Here is a 22443-nt window from a genome sequence, read left to right as displayed (position 1 = left end):
AACCAGGGGCAATCACCTGGCTGTCTGCACAATGGATTTGGTAAGGTGAAGGCATAGAATATAGATGCAGTTGTGTTGGGATGGGAGACTGGTGTCAGGGACAGAACAGGCTGGATTTGGAGAAATTAGGTGAACGTGAAACCACAGGACGATGATCAGGCTTTGGTCCCTGGGTTAGAAAGGCTCCCACAACAAAGCCATCCCGAACACCATCAAAAGTTATGTTGAGTCCAGTTGGGTTGGGAGCAGACTTCCAGTCACAAGTCTTCAAAGCTATAGAAGCTCTCCTGTCCATCAAGCTCTCCTGTTCATTGTGGGTGCCTCCTTGATAGTGTCCTCTACGTGGGTTCCAGCCTACTAGAGCTTGCTGCTTCCTCCCTACTCCTGAGTTTGTTGGACTTTCCCTCCTTTGTACAACCTCCCAGTCCATTTTCATTTATTTTTACTTCTTGCATCATTCTAGTGCTTAAATTCATCCTTCTCTTTCTTAAATCTATAAACAGCAATTTGCAAGGGAGATAAACTTTCTCCACATCTGATCCTTAACAAGCTAAGATTCTATCTCCAAAAGCTATTTCTGCCAGATCTGAGAGCCAAGTCTTAAAGCAGTCAAAGACATCAAGTTAAAAAAATAAAAAAAGAAATTACATAAAATTGAAAACAACACACAGAATTTAGCCATCCTCTCCCATTCCTCCATCTGTTTGTCTCCTGTAACTCCGGACTGTGGTCTAATTATGAGGGAAAATGAGATGACAAGCTGTTGGCATTATAATGATATTAATAGAAAGAATTAACACTACTAATGACAATAAGACTTATTACTTAATTCACATGGCTACTATTTATGTAGTGATCATGCAGTATGCTTAATACGTATCAGACATTTAATTTATTTTATAACTTTTCAACAATCATATCCAGGAGGTGGTATCTCATTCCAATATCGTTTTTGTAGTTCTATTCAGCGTTTTCACATGAAGGCGGGAACTCTCAGGAGTCACTTCTTAGCCACGATCTCAGAGTTTACAATTTACAAAGCCAGTATCTGAATCTAGGGTGACCCTGATGGTGGAGCTCATGCTCATTTCACTTAACAGACAATGTCTCACGTTGTAAAAAAATATCACACGTAGTGATTCTTTAGTAATTTTTAAGAAACATGTGCACACATTAAATTGGAGACTGGTATTTTTTTTTTAAACTGGACCTTCAAGCCACACTATAAAAATAAAGACATTCATCAAAAAGGTGTTTATGGTCTTATAATGATCTGACAACTAAATTGCTTGTTCAGTTTGAGTTGTGTAATGTTGTTCCCAATTAGATTAAATATTAAGAATCCAATTTGCCAACTGCTAACAAAACTGCTGAACATTGCACACAGTCAGGGGAATTGCTTTTAATGAAGAACAAATGGAAGTAAAGTGCTAGAAAATGAAAGTGCCATCTATAAATGTTTTAATAGATAGATTTAGCATTTTCAAATGTGGATTGTTAAGTATTCTCCACACTGGAATGATGTGTGGACTTCAGTTGCCTTAATTAAAGAACTACTGTTTGCAGAGTCATTGTGAGCAAATCCAGTTGTGAAATGGCCTATGCATATCATCTGTCTATAATCCTGAAAAGCAAAAGGCAGAGGGGCGGCTGTGTTTGTGAGACTCCAGGGAAATGGGGCTTTAGTTTCCTCTTGTTTCCTTTCTGTGCCTCAGTCTCTTCAGAGCAGGGAAAAGCAGGGCACGATTTGTATAGTGCAGTTGCCAGTGTGATGGCCAGCAACATCACTCTACCGGCTGAGTCCTCTAAAGCATCCCTCTTTCTACTTTAGAGTTCTTCCTGAGGGCTATCACTCCCCCTACACCTGCAGTGAGGGCTGCACACCTTTCTTCTGTGTACTCATAGCACAAATACCTGTTTTGTGCCAGATGTCCATCCTTTGTCAGGCTCTCCCGTAAGCACTTGCTTACACTATCTGCCCTAGTTGCTCCTCACCACGTTGCTAATAGGTAATTGCTATTATTATTGCTATTTTATTGTATTTATTTCTTTGAGACAGTCTCTCTCTGTCACCCAGGGTGGAGTGCAGTGGCTGCATCTCAGCTCACTGCAACCTCCACCTCCCAGGTTCAGGCGATTCCCCTTCCTCAGCCTCCTGAGTAGCTGAGATTACAGGTGTGCACCACCACGCCTGGCTAATTTTTGTATTTTTAGTAGAGATGAGGTTTTACCATCTTGGCTAGGCTGGTCTTGAACTCCTGACCTCAGGTGATCTACCTGTCTCTGCCTCCCAAAGTGCTGGGATTACAGGTGTGAGCCACCATGCCTGGACTTATAATTGCTATTTTATAGTGGAGGCAATAAATGATTACAGATGTGCTGCATATATATCCATGGTATATGCCATATAGAAGGTGTTCACAGCATTCAGCAGCATACTAGCAAATAACAAACAGTCAATAAGTGCAGAGCAGCATTAAATAGAAGTCAAGTGCCCTAGTCTCAATTTTAAAATGTTGCAATGCAGTATAAATACTGTCACTACAGCATGGCCATATGTTTAACAACTTGATCTTAAACCCTATGCAAATGCAGCTACCAAAACCATGCAATGATATTTGAATGTAACATGGTTGTTGACATGATCCAAATTTTACTTAAAACATGCTCAGATTATTTGTGGGCTATTAATTTTGATTAATGATTTTGTAGGAAACTGTTGATTCTTGACACTGTCTGAGAGATCCACCCCTCTCTCTCTGCATCTGTAGAATGGGACTAATAGTAATACATACCCTATAGAGTTGATCTTAAAGTCCCAGGTAAGCTATAATTTATTATGCAAATACTATTATTTTGGTTTCTATGATTGCTACAGTTATTTGAATAAAAGCCAGACCTATTTTGAGCTGCTTTCCTATAGAATTAAATATTCTGATATGATGGGGTTCCCTAAGTGGCCTCCCATGTGGCTTAGTGATCCCTCAGGAAGCCTGATATGTTTTCTGCAGGAGCCAAGACAGAGCTAACATTAACACTGAGCATCTTTTATAGAATGGCAAAAAATGGTGGTGATTAGGAGCATGGCTCTGGGATCAGGTACACCTCATTCAAATCACAGCCATGCCTCATACTGATGGTCCAATTTTGAGACAGAAAAGTCACTTCTGCTCCCCCACCCCACACTAAATATGATTCTGAATGAATGCCCTGTGAGGCTCAGGTAAGGAAGTTCATGAGGGGCTAAATGGGTGTGTGTATGCTTGGTATCAGAACATAGAATATGTTTCCCATGCTGGTCTGTTCTGATCTACTTTCCGGATTCCCTACAGACTGCACCATGTGTAGAAAGCCTATTGATATGGTTTGGCTCTGTGTCTGCACCCAAAGTCGAATTATAATTCCCAATGTTAGCGGAAGGGACCTGGCGGGAAGTGATTGGATCATAGCGATGGATTTCTTCCATGCTATTCTCGTGATAGTGAATTCTCACAAGATTTGATGGTTTAGAAGTGTGTGGCGCTTGCCTCCCTTACTCTGTCTCTTCTGCCACTATGTGAAGAAGGTGCTTGCTTCCCTTTCACCTTCCACCATGATTGTAAGTTTCCTGAGGCCTCCCAGTCATGCTTCCTGTTAAGCCTGCCAAACTTTGAGTCAATTAAACCTCTCTTCTTAATAAATTACCCAGTCTCAGGGAGTTTGTTATAGCAATGCAAGAATGAACTAATACACCCATCAAGCATAGTAGGGGGAGAGACAAAGACCAAATTCATAAAAGAGATCTTAGAACTCACAATAAGAGAGTCATAGCTGCTGACTCTGTGCCTGCCCCGGTGTCAGCTGAAGGAATTTAATGCCTTGTATAATTAAAATTAGAAAAGCATGAAAGTTGAAATCTCTAAGGCACCATAGTGAACCGCTGCAACTTTCAAATTAGAAACAGACACAATGGTCACAACGTCCAGAGGCACCGAGACTGATAGCTTACTTATTCTGCAGACATGTCTGATTTGATGATCTTGGACTAGCCTCTCAGAGATGGGAGTAATCATTGCTTAACCCTTTACACTCTACGTAATTAATCCTATTTATCTGATGGCTGTTTCTTCTTACTCTTGCTGTTTTCATTATCTCTTTTCTCATTGTCTTGCCCTCAGTTGAGAAGCCACCTTTCTATTTGGGGACTTTAATTCTGGTGAATTCAGAATAGTCCCATGTGGGATAAAGAGCTTGGCTTTTGAGTCAGGCTGTGCTGTTTTGGAATGCCAAATTTGTATCTTAGCAATTGTGGGACTGGGGGCCATTGACTTAACTTCTCTTGGCCCATTCCGCTTATATAAAATTTATACCATGATTCCAACTTTCCTAAGGGTTTGAGGGACCAGAAACCAGAGCCAGTGAGAAGCCAGAGTCACAGAGAAAGGCCTCCCTGTATCTCCCTGAAGGGCACAAAATCACATGGTTTGGACATAGCTAATATGACGCTAATTTCCTAGGAATTGATTCTTGATCAACATGCTATGCCCAACTCTCCATGACCTGACCTGATTCAGTCTGTCCATTGAGCTTCATCTCCTGCTTCTCCCCTGGACTCTGGCAGCCCACATCTGATTCTATCTGCCTGCACTTTGTTATTTTACTTACTCTATGCCCATGTTTATGATGGCTTCTGTGCTTCTCACACCCTCCTCTTATCCCTTATGTATCTACCTATGCCTTCAAGATCCAACTACAGCAGCATCTCTCCAGGAAGCCTTTTTCTAGCCCTACCTGTTAAATGGCTCTGTGTGCCCCATCACACACTCTCTACATCCTATGGTTTCCTTTGGTATCATATTTACCACATTGTGCTGCAATGATGTATTTGTGACCCTGATTTCTTCAATTTGGGTATATTCTCCTCCAGGTGAGGACAGTATTCATTAACCTCTGGAGCTCAAGTGTTCACCACAGTGATGGGCACACAGGAAGCACCAAAAAAAAACCCAGCAGTTAGGATCATGAGGATAAATGGTACTGACCCCATTGATTGCTGAGGAATATTCAGAAACCCAACCACAATACTTCTAATATGAAAATATAGTTCTCTAAAGTCAAACAGATTAATAACACCAATTTATGTATTCATGCAACATGCATCATAAGTATTAAGGTGATTTATAAGATGGTTATGAATTATTCATAGTCAATATATCAACTTATCTAACTAATAATGAGTTATTTTTTAAAAGTTCTGAATAGGTCAGAATCTCTTGGCAATATAAGAATTGACTAATTGACTAGTTTACTAAATAAAGTATCACTTAAGTACACCAGTGAAAGGAATAATATGGAATTCCTACCAATAATAATCATAATCAGAAGACTAATGTTTGTCATGCTTTATGATGGCAAAGAACTGTTTCCCCTTTGTCCTCACTCTTGCCTTCTGAGGGCAGCAAAGTCTCTGTCCAAAGGGAGTAGCAAAGCCTGGACTTGACCCTGGGTCTTTCCTCTAATTCTAAATCTGCTGATATTTTTGTGGGACTCTGTTTCTTTGCCTCACAAAATATATTTTTAAAAATCACCTTGCCATCATTTTGAAACAAACTGGATCAGAAAGAATAGTTTTTTAAAATGCTGTATAAAACAAGACTTAGAGAGGAAAGAAAACAATATTTAGGAATCAGAAATGAAAACCATGAGCCAAAAAGATTGTGGAGTTCTGATTTTCAGCCACATAGTTTGTACCTGCCTTTTGGATCACAATGGAATAGCTAAGACTTCCAGAGGTATTCATTTAGTCTAATGATTTTCAAACTTTTTCTTTTTTTATTTTTAGAATCCAGCATATAAAAGTGCTATAAACAAAACAGATTTGTTGAAATGGGAACACCACCCACTGACCTATTCGAACCGTCTACCCAACACTGACTAACTCTCCTGTGTGCCACCCCCCAACCCCAATTCCTGAGCACCCTGGGTGCCAGGAGGCTTCTGAGGCCATCTGTCCACAGTGGAGTGGTGATAACCTCAGTGGCCTCATCATCCAAGGAGATCCAATCTGAAGTTGGGTGTGAAGCAGCACTGAAAAACAATACCTTCTTTTCCCCAAGTGAGTGCTGAACCAATTGGATAGGACAAATTGCAGATTTTTGTTTATGTCTTTGGGCAAAAAGATACATGAGTAGTGAGCCCTGGATTTAACTACTTACCCACCCTGTTATGGCAGTACTATCAGCTACCAGCCTCCATTGCAGAATGCCTCCTTCACCAGGCTACTCCAGGGTGAGAGTGATGGAGATTGACACCTTTGAGGGAGAACAAAGCAGACCTGTTTCTTATTCAAAACTCAACATTTGCCCAATAAATGGGCAGAGAAATCCCAGGATTATTATGCTAATGGCTGTCCCTCCATGTTGAAAAGACATTAAGAGTGGAAAATTCGCCTTCTCACCCACAGTATGTGCCTGCATGTAATGCCCATCCACTGGCTCTAGCTCCACTCTGTGGTATCTTATGCAATGAGCGAGATCTCCCTCAGGAGCCTTCAGAAAGCTGAAGGCATCTCTCAAGCTTCACAGAGACCCTCATCTTCTCTAAGTATTGTTTCAGGCAGGATGCGGTGACTCATGCTTGTAATCCCAGCATTTTGGGAGGCCGAGGCAGGCAGATAATTTGAGGTTGGGAGTTCGAGACCAGCCTGACCAACATGATGAAACTCCATCTCTACTAAAAAACACAAAAATTAGTCTGGCATGGTGACGGGAGCCTGTAATCCCAGCTACTTGGGAGGCTGAGGCACTTGAACCTAGGAGGCAGAGGTTGCAGTGAGCCAAAATTGCACCACTGAACTCCAGCCTGGACAACAAAGCGAGACAAGTCTCAAAAAGAAAGGAAAAAAGAAAAGAAACCAAACAAACAAACAAAAAGAACACACACACACACACACACACACCCATACCCACACCATACACACAAAGTATTGTTTCAGTCAACCACACAGAGTTATTGCCAACTATGTTAAAGTAGCTGAGAATAGAAGATGATCAATATTTTCTCCCTGATTTCCATGAGGGACACAGTAGTACAACAGATTTCTAGAGGGAGAAGAACACAAAACTGAGTTTATTTCTCATGTGGACAGAGCCATATAGATGTCTCTGTGATCACTCAACAGTCACTTTTAGGATCCTTTGATGCTGGAGCCATGCGTAGGTGGAGATGATGCTGGAGTCGTGTGTAGGTGGAGGGGATGATAGGGTTCTGGGTAGGTGGAGGGGATGCTGGAGTTGTGTGTAGGTGGAGGGGATGATAGAGTTGTGTGTAGGTGGAGGGGATGATAGGGTTCTGGGTAGGAGGAGGGGATACTGGAGTTGTGGGTAGGTGGAGGGGATGCTGGAGTTGTGTGTAGGTGGAGGGGATGCTGGAGTCGTGTGTAGGTGGAGGGGATGGTAGAGTTGTGGGTAGGTGGAGGGGATGCTGGAGTTGTGTGTAGGTGGAGAGGATGATAGAGTTGTGTGTAGGTGGAGGGGATGATAGAGTTGTGTGTAGGTGGAGGGGATGATAGGGTTCTGGGTAGGTGGAGGGGATACTGGAGTTGTGTGTAGGTGGAGGGGATGCTGGAGTTGTGTGTAGGTGGAGGGGATGCTGGAGTCGTGTGTAGGTGGAGGGGATGGTAGAGTTGTGGGTAGGTGGAGGGGATGCTGGAGTTGTGTGTAGGTGGAGGGGATGATAGAGTTGTGTGTAGGTGGAGGGGATGATAGAGTTGTGTGTAGGTGGAGGGGATGATAGAGCCCTGGATAGGTGGAGGAGATGGTAGAGCTGTGCATAGGTGGAGGGGATGATAGAGCTGTGTATAGGTGGAGGGCATGATAGAGCTGTGGGTAGTGAAGGGGATGCTGGAGCCTTGCATAGGTGGAGGTGATACTGAACTGTGTGTTGGTGGAGGTGCTGCTGGAGTCCTGGGTATGTGGAGGGGAGGCTGAACTATGCATAGATGGCGGGGATGCTGGAGCTGTGTGTAGGTGAAGGGGATGCTGGAGTCTTGCATAGGTGGAGAGGGGATGCTGAGCTGTGTGTAGGTGGAGGTGCTGCTGGAGCTGTGTGAAGTGGGAGGGCAGCAAGACCATATATGCATAATGGAGCAGTTACCTGGGTCAGAACATGACCTTGACCCAGGTTTCTCAATTGCCTTCCCACTCCTACGCCCACCCCTCGGTTCTAGTCCAGCAGCTCCTGCTCCCTTTTTCTCAGACTCGGATACACTCCCTGGAATGTCAATGAGGAGACAACATGGGTACCTTTGACTCCAGTGGTATTAATAGAAAAAGCCATTCTTGAATTTCATATTTTAAATTTTTGATGAGAAATACTTGCCGTTCAACTCAAAGCTGGTCGCCACAATGCAGAGTACAGGGACACATAATTTAGGTATTGCTGACTAAAAGCTCAGCAATTTGTGGCTGACAGAGAAGGTATTAAAGAGCCATAAAGGTAAGCGATTTTCCCAGATCGCAGCTAGTTAGCAGCAAAGCTGCAGCTGGCGGAAGAGGCTTTGCTTCTCTTTGTAATTGATGAAGCTGGTTTCCTTTTTAAACCTGGGCCCTGACCTGAGTTAGAAGTTCAACTCGACTGTTTCCTAGATGTGTGAACACAGGCAAACTATCTAAACGGCCTGAAGCTCAGTTCAGAGAGGAAGTTCAGCATCGAGATGAAAAAGTAGGGGGTCTTCCAGCAGCACATCATGTCTGGATTCTTGAGCTGCCGCTTTCTTGCCATGAGACCTGCAAACATTGTTTACCCTTTTAAGGTTCACTTTTCCACTCTCCAAAAGGGGTGTAAGTACTCAGGCTTATTGCATAGGATTGGCAAGAGAATTAAATGCTTAATACACATAAAGCACTTAATTCCTGACATTTAAGAGTCAGATAGTAAAGTGTTAGCTGTTTTTTATGATGATACTGTTTTGTTATCAGTGAAAATGGGATAATAATGTAAAACTCACTGAATCACCAGGAAGAGGAATCCAGGAACTAAGAATAGTACCAGACACACAGCAGACACAGAATGAACACTAGACTGTTAATAGCATTATAGATTTTGAGGTCTGATAAACCTTAAATTTCTTTTTTTCAATAAACCTCTGGAATGTTAGAAGCCAATTCCATTTATGAGTTCCTCCATAATTGTAACACAAACAATGTATTGATATTTCTCGGTTAAAAATATGTCTTGCTTTTATGGGTCTGTTTGAATCCTGTTGAAAAGCTATCAGTATTTATCCCAGGCTGACTTAAAATCAGGTTACATACATATTCCATATAAAGTATAAACAAGTACATTTCTATAGGACATACATTTCTATAGCATCATTATTATTGTAATCTAGGAAATCCTAATCCAAATCCCAGAATTGTGTGAATGTTCCACGATTCTAAAGTAGGAGGCGGTGAGGGTAAGCTGGACCCTGAGGCCAGGACTGTATACATCAGGTCTACACTGTCATGCCATTGGGGTTCCCTGTAGAGGATGCTATGACTCACTCATTCGTTCATTCTTTCTCTGTGTATTCAGTGAAATCTAGGTGCCAATTGTTTCAGTTTCAAAGACAACCTGAAAAATAAAACTAAAAAGTAAAAAGTCTTTTTACTCCCAAAGTGTTCAGGGAGTATTGGAATGAGAGATACAGGAAGAATTGGTCTATTGAAGTATGCACGAGGAGGGGATGATTGGAGAATGTCACAGAGGAGGTGACATTTGACCTGCGTCTTGGTGATGAGTAGGGTTAATTCAGAAAGAAATTTCCAACAGCAAGAGCACAGGCCCTGTAGAGAAGTGCCACTAAAGTCCCGGAGGAAAACAAGAGATAGCAGGTGAGCCTGGGAATGTGATGCATTAAGGCAGCAGACTCCAAACCTGGGACACAGACTGGTACTGGCCTGTGGCCTGTTAGGAACCGGGCTGCATAGTAGGAGGTGAGTGACAGGTGAACCAGTGAAGCTTCTTCTGTATTTACAGCTGCTCCCCATCATTCACATTACCACCTGAGCTCTACATACTATCAGGTCAGTGGTGCCATTAGATTCCCAAGCATGAACCCTATTGTGAACTGTACATGGGAGGGATCTAGGTTGCCCACTTCTTACGATAATCTAATACCTGATGATCTGTCCCTGTCTCCCATCACCGCCAGATGGGACCATCTAGTTCCAGGAAGCTTAGGGCTATCAGTGACTTTATATTATGGTGAACTGTATAATTATTTAATTGTATATTACAATGTAATAATAGAAATAAAGTGCACAGTAAATGTGATGCTCTTGAATCATCCCAAAACCATCCCCCACAACTTCAGTCCATGGAAAAAATCGTCTTCCATGAAACCAGTCCTTGGTGCCAAAAAGGAGGGGGACTACTGCTTTAAGGTGTAAAGTCCTTGAATGGCAAATAAAAGAATTCGAACTTTATCTTACAAACAGTGGATAATGATATGACCTGCTTGCACAGACAGGCGCTGCGGTGGAAGGTAAGATCAGAACAGCAAGACACATTAGATGGATGTGTTTAATAATTCAAGTAAGCAATAGGGACAGCTCAACCTGGGGCAGATGTAAGAGAATTTTAGAGGTAGAACCATCAAGACATTCTGACAGATGCTCAAAGTGAGAACAAAGTCTGGAATCTGGAAGAACTTGTTGTGTTCTTGGGTGTTGGGAAAAGTGGGGTCCGTTAAGGAAGACCAGAGGGAAAAGAAGGATCTGGTGAGCTCCACGTACGATGGCTTTGTGAGAGCTTGGCAAGCCATCCAATCGGAAGTGTAGACAATACAGATCTAGAGTTCAGTGCAGGAATTAGACGTAGAGATGTAGATTTGAGAGACATTTGCATAAAGGAAAGAGTGGATAACCAGTTTAGCTATGTCTGATTTGTATATACTCTGTTAGGAAATAAATGAAGTAGAAAGTAAAACATCTTAGCTAACGGTTATCAAGTACTAAACTGTATGTAAACCAAGCACTCCATAAGCATTTTAACTAACTTTATCCTGACTTTCCTCGTTAGGAAACTGGCACTTCCTATGTTAAAGGTCTAGCTCAGGCAGCTTGCTAGTGAGGGTGCCACTGTGAGCGAGGTGCAGGCCTGTTTGACTCCAGATTCTGCCTTCAAAACCAAATTGTGTCCCTGTGGAGCTCCCCACTAAGTTAAAATTCATTCTTAGGCTTCTAAGTGGATCACTGTTGAATCTTAAGCTGCACCATCCATAGACATGTTCACCAAGGCTGTCAATGAGCGTGTCCTAAGTAAGCAAAAGTTCCTCTTAATGTGCACTGACTTTATACTGGAGCATTACGTAAGTCTGCATTTTGCTGGAATAATCTCATTTAATCCTTAACAGCAACCCTCTGATGCTGATTTCAGGACTGTGCCCTCTTTTCAGGTGATGAACCTGCTGTGTGGGGAGGGGAAGAAACCTCCCCAAGGTGACATTGGTAGTAAGTGGGAAAGCAAAAACGAAGACTAATTGGGCATGGCTCATGCCTGGAATCCCACTACTTCTGAGAGGCGCAGGAGAGAGGATCACTTAAACCCAGAAGTTCAAAACCAGCCTGGGCAACATCGTGAGACCTCATCTCTACAAAAAAGTTAAAACATTAGCCAAGTGTGATGGCACATGCCTGTAGTCCCAGCTACTCAGGAGATGGAGGTGGAAGGATCACTTGCTCCCAGGAGGTCGAGGCTGCAGTGAGCCAGGATTGCGCCACTGCACTCCAACCTGGGTAGCAAAGCAAGGCCTTATCTCAAGCAAAACAAAAGAAACAGACTGTTTGCCCTGTATCTCATGCTGCAGACTCCATATTAAACCATACAAATATTTTCCCATTTACAGTGGACTTACTTCGGTCTCAGAAGGGGAGAGGTGTTTTTTTTGTTTGTTTGTTTGTTTGTTTTTTGTTTTTTGTTTTTTGTTTTGAGACAGAGTTTCATTCTTGTTGCCCAGGCTGGAGTGCAATGGCATGATCTTGGCTCACCTCAACCTCCACTTCTCAGTTTCAAGTGATTCTCCTGCCTCAGCCTCCTGAGTAGCTGGGATTACAGGCATGCACCACCACTCCTGGCTAATTTTGCATTTTCAGTAGAGACGGGGTTTCTCCATGTTGGTAAGGCTGGTCTCGAACTCCCGGCCTCCTGTGATCCGCCTGCCTCAGCCTCCCAAAGTGCTGGGATTACAGGTGTGAGTCACTGTGCTCAGCTGAAAGGTGCCTATTTTTTGTCTTGCTTCTGTTGTGGGACAGGCCCAGGCCAGGGACCTTCTATTTGCGAGTTCATTCACAATGTAATGATCTGCCTGCCTGCTTGATTCTTGTTTTATTATTTAGGGTTTTCATTTCAGATTGCTGGAAAGACTGTTGCTAAAATGTTACTGCTTTGTGCTAGGGAAATGGCGCAAGGTTTTTCAATGCTCTTCGTGCAATTCTAATGGAGGCACACCGGCCCGTCCGCTCTGACACTGACTCTGCAGGTCTGTAGGACTGACGAATGGGGTTTTCTGCAGTATATCGCACACTTTCAATAAGTCGTGCTGCTGAGCAATTTATGAAGAATGGAAGGTTTATTTTTGTTTTGTTTTGTTTATAATACTCTCTAGCCACAAATATTTTTTTTTCAGGGTTTCTCTTTGGATTAGCATTTTGACTTATTATTATTTCAATAATCATACTGAATCAGCCTCGTGAAGATTCCCCAAAGTTTTCTTTAAGTGTCTCTTGAAAAATCTCTATGACATTGGTGTCTAGTTTTAAAAGTCAAACTTGATAAGAGACTTCATAGATTCCTTGCCTTCTTTAATATGTCCTGAAGCTTTGCAGAATGAGACCAGGGTGATGGGACAGTGGAGCTGTGGCAGGTAGCGGGACCTGAAGATGGGATTCTCAGGACTGCTTAAAGCCAACTAGGGATTCGTGACTACTGTATTTGGTGCCTTTGTTAATCCGCTTTCTGCTTTCATTTCTGCTTAGTCACAGCTGTCAGAGACACTGCAGGACTTGAATGCCTCAGTCAAAGCAAGCGGAGCTTTGTCCAGCATGTGTTCTCTGCCAGGCCTGGTTTCAGAGGCAGGTGTGGCATGCCGAGAAAGGACAACCTCGCTTCAGCCCTGAATCCTGAGAAGCATTTCTTCTGCTGGCAAGCAGAGTGACCTTGCACATGTCACTCAGTTCTTTGAGCCATAGTCTTTTGATCTATGAAATGGAAATAAGAGTTTCTATTATTATTGTTTGATCTGATCAGAACGAATTCCAATGTTTGGTGATAAAAGCAAGCAACAGAGAAATGTCCAGAGCATTCTCCAACTTATAAGTGTGTCTGTGCATGTTTTCAAGACATACACACATGTAGTATGTATACATATACAAGAGCATAGATGGGCAGTATTCCAGAATAATCCACAAGAAAAAAAATTATTAGACTATGGGGAATGGGACACTTCATGTTGTGTTTACTTTGATGATATTGGTAGGGTTTTGTTTCACCATATTTATATTCTACTTTGAAAATCAAAATGAGAGTGTCTGCCTTTCATGGTGCTTGCTGAAGATCAAAGGAGATAAAGTACAATAGGACTATCTAGATGCTTCATAAGCAGTGACTTCTTTCCTGCTCCACAGATCTGGCTGGTCTGATGTGCTCCATGCTGCATACAAGCTCTCCTCGACTTTCTACAGCCATACTGGCTTCTCCGTGTTAAACCTTAATATAATAGGAAAGTTGAGAAATGTGAATACATGGGTTACCCTGAACGCAGACAGGGCAGTTGGTTGAGTTTTCTGGTTCTAAAATGGACAAGTCTTCTGATTCCAAAACTTGCTGAATGTCTTAAGTTCAAATCAGAAAGAATTTAACAAGCTTTTAATGCAAGACCAGGTTTCAGAGCTGAGAAATGCGAGCCATGGAGGGTAAAGTTCTGCAGAGGGTCTCTCTCCTGTACTCTGTGGTGTGATGTCCAGCCCTACCTTCAGACCTGAGCCATTCGCTCTTCACACTGCTGGGAATGTTGGTGGCCAACAGCAATTGGCTAAGTATGGAGACTGCCCTATCTGGAGAGAGCTGCTCCTCCAAGGTCACACTTCCCTGCTAGGGTGATATGGTTTGACTCTGTGTCCCAACCCACATCTGATCTCGAACTGTAATTCCCATGTGTCAGGGGAAGAACCTGTAATCCCCACATGTTGAGCGAGGAGGTGAGTGGATCATTGGGGCAGTTTTCCCGCTGCTGTTCTCATGATAGTGAGTAAGTTCTCATGAGATCTTATGGTTTCATAAGTGTTTGGAAGTTCCTCCTTTGCATTTCTCTCTCCTCATGACTTGTAAGATGTGCCTGCTTCCTCTTCCTTCATGACTGTAAGTTTCCTGAGGCCTCCCCAGCCATGAGGAACTGTGAGTCAATTAAACGCCTTTCCTTTATAAATTACCCAGTCTCAGGTATTTCTTTATAGCACTGTGAAAGCGAACTAATACATAGGGTAACCCACACCAAGTACTGATCAGTGAACGGGTACAAAGACCTGGTCCTTGCCCCAAGGCCGGGTAACTCTGCAGGCCCAGCATTCCCCACGGCATCAGCTGAGGTCTCTGTTGCACCCGCAGGACAACGCAGTGCAGTTCCTCCACCCGTCCTGCTTTACAGCTGCACAGATGTTGCTCCTGAGAGCACAACCCAGTGACCCTCTCCTGGTTTCTCATAGTCTCTCACCTAAGACAGTATCAGAGGTAGATGGCGGCAGGCCTGAGACTTCTATCCGTTTCCTAATTTGTAGCACCTTGCATCAAACATGACAATCATTGTGGTATGGTGGTTAGAGAGGGTATAATAGTGCCCGTCATTATCTTCCTATACAATACCCTTGGGAGTGCAGATGATGTGTAGATGTGTGTGGACTCCAGGAGACTTGCTCAGCCCACATTAGATCAACTCAGCCCTCTTGGATAGCAGCTAGGAGAAAGGAGACCAAGCAAGACAGGAGGCTCTCCGGTCGTTGACTATGCAGACTCACTCACAAAAGCCAAGGTGAAATGCCACCAATTCCTCACCTGGCGTTTCTTCCAGCAGGCGGGCAAGGCAGCCTGGGAACATGAAGAGCCACTGCCTTCTCCCATCACGGCCATGTGAGCAGTAGATGGGCACCAGCACACTACTCAAGACTCCCACCTACGTGCCCAGGCCTTTTCCCACACGATTCCTTTCTCTGCTCTAAGAACAAATCTCTCTTGAAATTCACCTCAGGACATCCTTCTCTGTTGAGTTGGCAAGAAAGAACCATCCTGTTCATTCCTTTTTGTCATGCCTAGGTCTCCAAGTGCACTGTAGACTTAGGTGTCTTTTCCTCATTGGACAAACTACTTTGTAATTCTACCAGTTTAATCCATTCTATTTCTACAAACAAAATATAGTGTTACAGTGTTGTGACACTGCATGCTCACATGCAGAGCTGTTTACAGGTGTGTGCAGAGCTGTTTACAGGTGTGCTTTCGGCATTGGTTACTTAACCTCACAACTTCATTCTACATTACAATGACACTTTCTTTTCCTCCTTTTCAGCATGACCTACTGCTCACTCACCTGCTGCAAAGGACTTTCTAAATTTCTTCTCTCTCTCTGAAAAGGAGCCCACAGCCACCTGTCCCATGGCCTCTATAGTGTACCCTGCAGTGGTGGGGAAAGGAGGTTTGTGTATTAGTCCGTTCTCAGGCTGCTAATAAAGACATACCCAAGGCTGGGTCATTTATAAAGGAAAGAGGTTTAATGGACTCACAGTTCCACATGGCTGGGGAGGCTTCACAATTACGGCAGAAGGTGAAGGAGGAGCAAAGTCATGTCTTACATGACGACAGGCAAGAGAGCATTTTCAGGGGAACTGCCCTTTATAAAACCATCAGATCTCATGAGACTTATTCACTGTCATAAGAACAGCATGGGAAAAACCCGCCCCCATGACTCAATTACCTCCCACTGGGTCCCTCCCATGACACGTGGAGATTATTACAATTCAAGATGAGACTTGAGTGGGGACACAGAGCCAAACCATATCAGCTTGTAAGTGGGGCCACTCAGTTGTCTCAAACCTGTGAGGCCAGTGTCCTCATCACCTTCATGATCATTTATTATTATTGCGATTATTGTTGCTATTTTATTATTTCAATCTGAATATAAGACAAAGGTGTGGCGGATTTCAGTGTTTTCTTACGTGGAGGGATAAAGAAGCGATTCCAGCTCAGGACTCTCTTTTTCTTGGAATCTTCAACCATGTTCCAGTTTTACTCAGGATGGGGTCTGCTTCCTTCCCTGAACCTCCAAACATTTTGTGAATGTGGGTGCGGGCAGATGGAGCATCAGGGCCCTGTGCTACCTGGGCCAGGTGCAACATGCCTCAACCTCTGTTTCTGTTTCACTCCGTAGGGAAGCTTCTACATCACCTCCGAGAACTGCATGCAGCACGCACACAAGTGGCACCGAGACCTGTGCCTGTTGCTCCTCCACGCTTACCGGGGACTCCGTCTCCACTTCCTGGTGATCATGCGGGACATCCCAGAGCTGCCACACACGGAGCTGGGTAAGGACCCAGGACAGGGGCAAGCCCATCCCAGCAGCTCATGTGCCTCCTCCAGACAAGGGATGGGGAAAAGCTGGCATGCTTTTGTAAATGTCACAGGAATAACACTGGTCCAGGTAGGTTTGGGCTGTGATTTTCATTATTCTAGCAGGAGAGGATCTGGGAAATGCAAATACAGTAAGAGAAGACACATGCTCTTTAAGGCACATTCATGCACTCACGCATTCATCTGCTAGACATCTATTACCTATTACACACCTGCCACCCCACTGCTTAATTTTAGGTTGCTTTCTAGAGGAAAATGCTAGTTTATAGCCTTTTCTTAATTAAGCTGTAATTATGGAATTGTAACTTACAAGAGTGTAAAACAATCCTCATAAAGAACTATATATATATACACATACACACACACATGCATCTATATATGCTTGATCTGGATGATTATAGAAACTTCTTAGTATCCATGACATTTGGTTATCTTGGGATCAACTGACTTTTGCACATGGATTTTCCAAAGATGAGACATCATGGAAATCAGTGAGCTTGAATCTCTGTTGATTGACAGACGGTGGTCCTGAAACTCAGAGAGGTAAAAGGGTTGCTCAGCATCACACAGTGATGTGTGGCAGATCCATGACAGGAACTCAGGGATCCTGTGCTGATCCCTTGGGGCAGGGTCCTCTGTATCATGTCACACTCAGTAACAACAGGTGATATGTCCTGGTTCTGCTCAAAGTTCTCCAATAAGGCCTCATTGCCTCTAGAACAGAGGCCAAGTCCTCAGCCTACTTTTGTTCTTTTGTTTTTTTGCTTTTTGAGACGGGGTCTCGCTCTGTCGCCCAGGCTGGAGTGCAGTGGCCAGATCTCAGCTCACTGCAAGCTCCGCCTCCCGGGTTTATGCCATTCTCCTGCCTCAGCCTCCGAAGTAGCTGGGACTGCAGGCGCCCACCACCTCGCCGGGCTAGTTTTTTGTATTTGTTTTTTAGTAGAGATGGGGTTTCACCGTGTTAGCCAGGATGGTCTCGATCTCCTGACCTCGTGATCCGCCCGTCTCGGCCTCCCAAAGTGCTGGGATTACAGGCTTGACTCAGCCTGCTTTTCAACGATAACACCCATTTCAACATCAGAACCCTGCTGGGTACCTTGACTTCCCTATCTTTACCCCAGACCTCAACTGCTGAGATAACTGTGGTTTTGGCTGGGTCGATGGCCTTGTTCATTGTTTGTTGCTGCACTGAAATCATCACGTAAAAAAGATGTATTTGCATATTTTGCTTCCCAGCTAGACTGAGGTCTTTGAGAGCTGATTCCCCTCAGATCCCTGCTGCACTTTCTCCGGTATGTAGAGTAAAGGAGTAGGTACAAGGTGACAGTTGTTGAACTGAATCCGGAGCCTTCTTACCATAAGCTTTATCAGCTCTCACATCTTAGACAAATCCTGTACTCAGGCACTACTCTTTGAATCATGCAATCATCGAATTTTTTTCAAGTTCAAATCTTACGCATGCAGGAAAGACATGTACAGAATCACAGGGACTTTATATAGCTCAAATGAAAAAATGGAGATTTTTCAGTAGCTGTTGGATTCCTGATATAACTTTTAATATTATATTTCATTCAAAGGAGCTGAATTTATTTGTTCGTTCACACCCTCATCATATTTTACTGGACGTGTACTCTGTGTCAGATTCTGTGCTAGACACTGAGAATACATAGCCATGAATAGTGTATCAGAAGTTCATTTTGCCTTGTGGAGTTCAGGGACCTGAGTTCAGTGGTGAAGTAGAGAGGTAGCTACTAATTAGGTCATCAGCAAGACCGTAAGTTGCTAAGAGATGGTTTCCACTCACCTAGGCAAGCATGCTTTAATTAAAATCCATGCCAGAGCCGTGTACACATGACTGACCACAGCATCATGGAACCAGAGGAGAGTTCAAACCCGGTCACAACTGTGACCATGAAAACAAATGGCCAGAGGCCACCTGGTTTCTGTTAATAAGATGGCCACGTTCTTCAGTATCAGAGCTGGTAGGGTTGAGCAGGAGGTTCTCAGGGCTTCTGATATTTTATCTTTAAGATAGAGATTCAAATCCATGTTCCATATATGATGCACAGATGTCTCTCTCTCTCTCTCTCTCTCTCTCTCTCTCTCTCTCTCTCTGTGTGTGTGTGTGTGTGTGTGTCTGTGTGTACCTGCAAAAATAGAAATAAACGTGGAATCTCTCCGGGCCACACAAGTGTTGTATGAATTTGGGACATGCTGCTTCTCATAACTGTGTGCATGGGGTGATATTGGCTTTTATCTAGTACTCAGTTCATGGCTCCAATCAGGTTTATTCTCCTGATAAGCACAATTCCATTAGGCAGTTAGAATAGACAGAAGGTCCTCAGCAATGTGTTGGTCTCTGTGACTTTAATGCCAATGTGAAACTTTTGCTTTTTCATTTAATAGCAACTGCTGCGTTTCACTATGTGTTCATTGAATCATACAGTTTATTTTTTCTTTCTAGAGGCCCTTGCTGTTGAAGAAACACTTTCTCAGCTGTGCTCAGAGCTGCAGGTAATTGGAGAGCTGGCGCTGGGGTCTGAATGAATGGCAGTAGTTTTGCAAGACAAATGCAGTTGCTCGCTTGTTATATAAAACAGAAGTGAAAAGACACCACTTGTGACTTCACTCTAGATACCAAGCTGGAGAAATATTCTTACATTCTGTTACCCTACATCACTGTGTTCTATAAGTATGTGCCTTGTTAGATATTTTGGAAAAACTAAACATGTTCACAGATTTTTGTTTCCCTGAAGCTTAGACTACACATATGTATTTGTCCATTACCCATCCATTGAACAAACATTTGTTGACTAGTAACTCAGTGCTTCTCACTGTGGATGACAGAATCTTGTACCTGTGCACAGATGGCCTCAGACATGGCAGGGATGCTAGATGACATGAAAACAGTGATGACAATGAAAACAGTCATGTGCATTTGCCAAAAAAAACCTCATCAAGCGTGCATTAAGAGTAAAGGCTGAATAAATATTTGACAAATGCATGCTGCTGCTATTTACTGTCTCTGGAACACTTTTACATCCCCCTTGTGTTGGGTATCTGGGTGAGTACTCTTATTTCTATATGAAGAACAGGCAAATTAAGGTTGGAAAGAAGTCTATACCAGGGTGACTAACACAGCTAATTAGTACTAGAAGTAGGACTCAAACTCTCATCCCCAAACCGACATCTCTGTCTGTTAAACCAGTGTTTTTCAACCCTGGCTGTACATTAGACTCATCCTTGGAACTTTAACGATGCATCTTTGCCTGAGCCTGGATGCCCAAACTGGCTGAAACAGAAGATCTGGGATTGGAGTTCGATACTGTGTTTTTATTCAAAGCTCCCCAGATGAATATTATGTGCAGCCAGGGTTGAGAACCCCTGCTTTAGAGCATGTTAGAAAGTTTGTAAAATCCATTCTCACAGTGGATGCAGAGGAGATCCCTGGAGAGGGCAGAATGCGGAGGCAGAGACCGAAGAGGGTGTTGGGAGCTTAGAGCTGGAGGGTCTTCGGGGAGGGGCCATTGGACGGCAGCCTGGGAGAAGGGGTGGGGCTTGGCTTGTAGCAATAACAGGGAAACACATGCCAAGCACTGATTATCCTAAATGCAGCATCAGCAGACTGTAGGAAGGCAACACAGGAGTCCATTTGGAGAGTGTGTAAGAGCCACTGAGATGAGTCAAAGACCTAATGTCCACACTTGGGGGCTCATATGCTCCGACTCTGATGCAGTATTGATGATGTGTGTCTGAGTGGGCAGCTGGGTAGACAGGAGGCCCTGGGCTCCAGATGGCTACAGCTCTCATCCTTCCCCGAGTGAGCCTCAATGCACCCACTGCGTTAGGCAGGGACCAGAAGCTTCAAAGCCATGCTGGCCTGGGTTTAAATCCAGGCTCTGAGCTTCTCCTTGGAGCAGCTGTGGGACCTGAGACAATGGGCTCACCCTCTGGGGCCTGGGATTCCTCATCTATATAGTAGGTTTGTTCCGAGAGGACCACTAGAGAGCTCAAGCAAGGACCCTCCTAAGGGGTCTGCTCTTCTCTGGTGAGATGGCCTCTCCTTCCAGGGCTGGCTCGGGCTGCCTCAGGCTAAATCCCCTGAGGGCCTGGCCAGAGCCACGTACCTGTGGAGGTGCAACTCAGCATCCCAAGGGGATGCTTTACTCTGTAAATTATCAGAAATTTAGTTTTAGCAATTGAAACAACAAGGAACACGGGAACACAGCTTGAAACAACAAGGAACACAGCTCTCCAATTCAGCTTTTCCATTTCCCATCATGAGATCAGGCTGAAGAGCTGATTCGTGACTATTTGACTATTTGTCAATACGCCCACTCTCTTTCCTTCTGGGTGTGGCCTGCAGGTTCTCTGTGTTGGTCTCTGTGCCTGTTATGTTCAGGTTTCCAGGAGCTTCTCTTCCCTAGTCCGGGATCACCATAGCACCAGCATCACCGACTTATATTTAATCAGCAGGGATTCTCAGCCTGGCACAGTTCTAAGTGCTTGTCAATAAAATCCCCTTTAATCTTTCTATAGCCCCTGAGATTTCACCATTACCAAAGCACTTGTCCAAAGTCACCTGGTAAGTGGTGGGAGAAATCGGTGCTCACACGCAGCAGACCTTCTGCCTCCGGAGTCCCAGCTAGGTCACCGGACAGGGCTTGCTGCTGCACTGCAGTTGTGAGAGCAGGCAGGGACCACTGCCTGTTTTCTGCTTATATGTCACATGATGGCGCATGGTGGCTAGTGGGTGGTAGTGGTGGGGAATCCTGTATTGCAAAGATCATGCACATCAGAGCCAGGGGGACATGGCTTTGAATTCTCTACCTACTCACTGTGTGACTTTAGGCAAGTTGCTTAATATTCATGAACCTTGATGTTCTTATCCGTAATATGGGGATAAAAATCAATCTGTTTTCACTGATGCAACCACCCAATGGGTTCACTCTACCCACTGCCTAGACAGAGCTCCGTTATCAAGACAGGGGAATAGCAATAGAGAAAGAGTAATTCACACAGAGCCAGCTATACAGAAGACCTGAGTTTTATTATTACTCAAATCAGTCTCCCCAGGCATTTGGGGATCTGAGTTTTTAAGAATAATTTGCTGAGTAGGGGCCAGTGAGTCAGGAGTGCTGACTGGTTGGGTTGGGGATAAGTCCAACTGTCCTCTTGCACTGAGTCAGTTCCTGGGTGGGGACCACAAGACCAGATGAGCAAGTTTATCAGTCTGGGTGATGCCAACTGATCCATCAAGTGCAGGGTCTGCAAAATATCTTAGGTTTTACAATAGTGATATTATTCCATAGAAGCAATTTGAGGAGGGTCAGAATCTTGTAGCCTCCAGCTGCATGACTCCTAAACCATAATTTCTAGGATTTTGGCTTGTTTGTTAGTCTTACAAAAGCAGTCTAGTTCACCAGGCAAGAAGGGGGTTTGTTTTGGGAAAGGGCTGCTATCTTTGTTTCAAACTATAAACCAAGTTCCTCCCAAAGTTCGTTTGGCCTATGCCCAGGAATGAACAAGGACAGCTTAGAGGTTAGAATCAAGAAGGAAGTGGTTATTTCAGGTCTATTTCACCATCTCAGTTACAATTTTGCAATGGTGGTTTCATTGATGTTTTTTTCTCTTAGCCAATAAGCCTGGCACACTGGCTGGTTGCCTGGCTACATTGTGTGAATTTTCTCATGCAATTGATAAAATAATTCTATAAGATAAGCCATCACATTCTTTTCAGTGGACAAAGAAACAGGGCTGACTCACACACTGACCAGAGTCACAGTGCTGGCAGAACAGGGTTAGGCT

The 22443-nt window shown here is 43.9% G+C and overlaps 1 protein-coding gene across 3 annotated transcripts in view; it reads left to right on the top strand.

Moving 5' to 3' along the window:
• Positions 1-22443, top strand: part of FAM135B (family with sequence similarity 135 member B) — a 354279-nt gene that overhangs the window by 270935 nt on the left and 60901 nt on the right. For all 3 annotated transcript variants that reach the window (XM_025394243.1, XM_025394242.1, XM_025394244.1), the window contains 2 exons: positions 16436-16589; positions 19100-19149. In XM_025394243.1, the coding sequence (XP_025250028.1) occupies positions 16436-16589; positions 19100-19149 (204 nt within the window). The remainder of the gene's footprint in view (positions 1-16435; positions 16590-19099; positions 19150-22443) is intronic.

Source organism: Theropithecus gelada, chromosome 8 (assembly GCF_003255815.1).
Source record: "Theropithecus gelada isolate Dixy chromosome 8, Tgel_1.0, whole genome shotgun sequence".
Taxonomy (NCBI): Eukaryota; Metazoa; Chordata; class Mammalia; order Primates; family Cercopithecidae; genus Theropithecus; species Theropithecus gelada.
This window is presented reverse-complemented; position numbering and strand designations above follow the sequence as displayed.